At 28.1% G+C, this 2385-nt stretch overlaps 2 protein-coding genes across 2 annotated transcripts; both read right to left on the reverse strand.

Moving 5' to 3' along the window:
- Positions 1-907: 907 nt before the first annotated feature.
- Positions 908-1276, reverse strand: EIN_141760 (hypothetical protein; the record flags this gene model as incomplete). The annotated part of the gene is made up of 1 exon (XM_004262027.1): positions 908-1276. The coding sequence occupies one exon, from the start codon at positions 1274-1276 to the stop codon at positions 908-910; it is 369 nt and encodes a 122-aa protein (XP_004262075.1).
- Positions 1277-1326: 50 nt separating this feature from the next.
- Positions 1327-1830, reverse strand: EIN_141770 (hypothetical protein; the record flags this gene model as incomplete). The annotated part of the gene is made up of 1 exon (XM_004262028.1): positions 1327-1830. The coding sequence occupies one exon, from the start codon at positions 1828-1830 to the stop codon at positions 1327-1329; it is 504 nt and encodes a 167-aa protein (XP_004262076.1).
- Between the last annotated feature and the right edge of the window lie 555 nt (positions 1831-2385).

Genomic DNA, 2385 nt, shown 5'->3' on the forward strand with positions numbered 1-2385 from the left:
GTTCTCTCAAGAGCGGGCATTTTTAGCCAATCAAACCTTAAAAACCGCTCGATAGAGAACTCTATTTTTAGTTTCGGTCTAAAAAATGCCCGCTCTTGAGAGAACCCACTCTTTGGAGGTACCGCTCTTTGGAGGTTTTACTGTAGTTTGAGTAAAAAAATTAATATTATATTTTTTCAAATATTTTTTAATTAATCATAAATTTGCAGTGTTAAAACAATATCCATATTTTAATGTTGTTTATTTTAAAAATTTATCAATATATATTTGTCAACTCTTGTATAAGTGTTATATTATTTTGTTTTTATACAATTTAATTCACAATTATCAATATTTGTATCTAACATTAAATATAATTGTAAATATAAAATAAACGACTTTTTTATATTCATGATCGATACATTTAATACATCATACCTTAAACACAAGAATAAACATTTCAATTTTTAATACCACTTTACTACCATTTTAATTTATTTTTTCGACAAATTAATTATAAATGATATAAAACCAATATATTTTCTATTTATAAAATACACATTCGGTTTTTAGAAGTATGTAATGTCAAAAAACATTACATGAGCCTTTAAAGTTAAAACAACAAAAGGTCTATATATTTAAGTATAAATATATCAAAAAAACTAAGTCGTTATTTTAAGTATTAATATACAAAAGTTTAATAAATTTAAAATAAATGGCATTGTGATTAATTAAATACTAATCGACTCTATTGATCCAATTGCGTTAGTAACTGAAATTTTTTACACATTCAAATAAAACAAACACAAATAATATTAACAGTATTAACAATTAATAAGAATCACAATTATTACTCTTATAGTTTAATATAGTGTTATATATTAACAAAGTATAGTATATTAACAATACTTCAAAAACTCTAAAAAGATTACTTACTATTAATGTCTATTGCCCCTTCCCACACCCGTGGCTGTCTATTGTTTGCTTCCAAGTACTTCATATATTCTTCTTCAAGAGTTAACGACTTTTCGTTCACGACTTTATTCTGCTCGATCTTCTTTAAATTGGAAGCGAGTCGTCGAGTCAGCATTTTTTGTTTGTCGTTTCCTTCCATTCCCCAAACGGTTTTCATGACTTCAAAATAGTCTTTAAACGTCTCAATAAAAGAGTTCATCAGTTCTAAATGTTTTAACCGATCGTAACACATATCAAAAAATGCGTCTAGCATCACCCCTAAGACATCTACGTTCGCTCCAACTTTTATCTTGTTATCATAAACCATGTACATTGAAGTCATCATAACATCAAATATCGACTCAACGTTCCCCGCTTCGCTCATCATGAAGCTCAGTATATTCTAAATATCTTCTCAATCCGCTCGATATACTGTAACCCGTTCTCGTCACTCAAATACCCCATCAATATCTTATAATCATTTCCTTCTTTTTTCACATAGACTGAATTTAAACATGGCGAGACACTTCGTAGTATCAGTTGGACTATATCTCTAAACGCCTTGCATTTGTATGAAAGTTCAGACAACATAAATCCACTGTAGAACGCTGTTTTTGGGTCCGTTTTAAGTAAATGGGATGACGAAATTAAACACCGTAAGAAGTAAGTCAAGATCTCAAGTGTTTCGTTAGAATCTCTATCTGCACACTTGTCAACTACTTTTTGAACAACACCTTCAAGTTCTCCAAAGTTCTGCACTACACTATTTCCAAGCACTGCTATTTCATCCAAGTCGCTTTGGCTCAATTTAATTTCTGGAAGTTTGTTAATTGCTTTGACGCATTCTTGATAATTATTAATCTTCTCTGGATCTCCATAATACATGTATGTGTCCATCACAAGTTTCACAAAGCGGTCATTTCTTTCTTTTTCATGTGGTTGTATTTCTTTTTGATAGTATCTATTTATTTCTTCTAATTTATTAATTGTTCTTTAAATGATTTATTTTTAAACAATAACGCTGTACTATTAAAATTAAAATAGTGTGAATTATTATATTTTTTACATCATTTTAATATTACTTTAAATTTCAGTGTTACATTATTAAATAAACTCTCACTCGTCTTTTCTTGTGAAACTGGTTTTTACTCTGTTATTTCTTTTTCATTGGTTCCTTCTTCTTTTTTTAATCTTTTAAACGTGTTTTATTTTATTATCATAATAGTAAATTGATATTATAAATATCTATTTATAAACAAACTTTTATTGTTTTCTTTTTCAAATTTCTCATCGTGTTGGATTTTTGAAGTGATCAATTTTTTGAGTTTTTGATTTGATCGATTTTAACGTTCTTTTCTTGGACAATTGTATCTATTTTGTCTTGATACGGTTTTGTGTCTATTTTGCATTTTTCATCAAGAAGTGCTATTCTAATATCACATATCTCGTCCA

The sequence above is a fragment of the Entamoeba invadens genome, assembly GCF_000330505.1.
Source record: "Entamoeba invadens IP1 unplaced genomic scaffold scaff_1105074725989, whole genome shotgun sequence".
Classification (NCBI taxonomy): Eukaryota; Evosea; order Mastigamoebida; family Endamoebidae; genus Entamoeba; species Entamoeba invadens.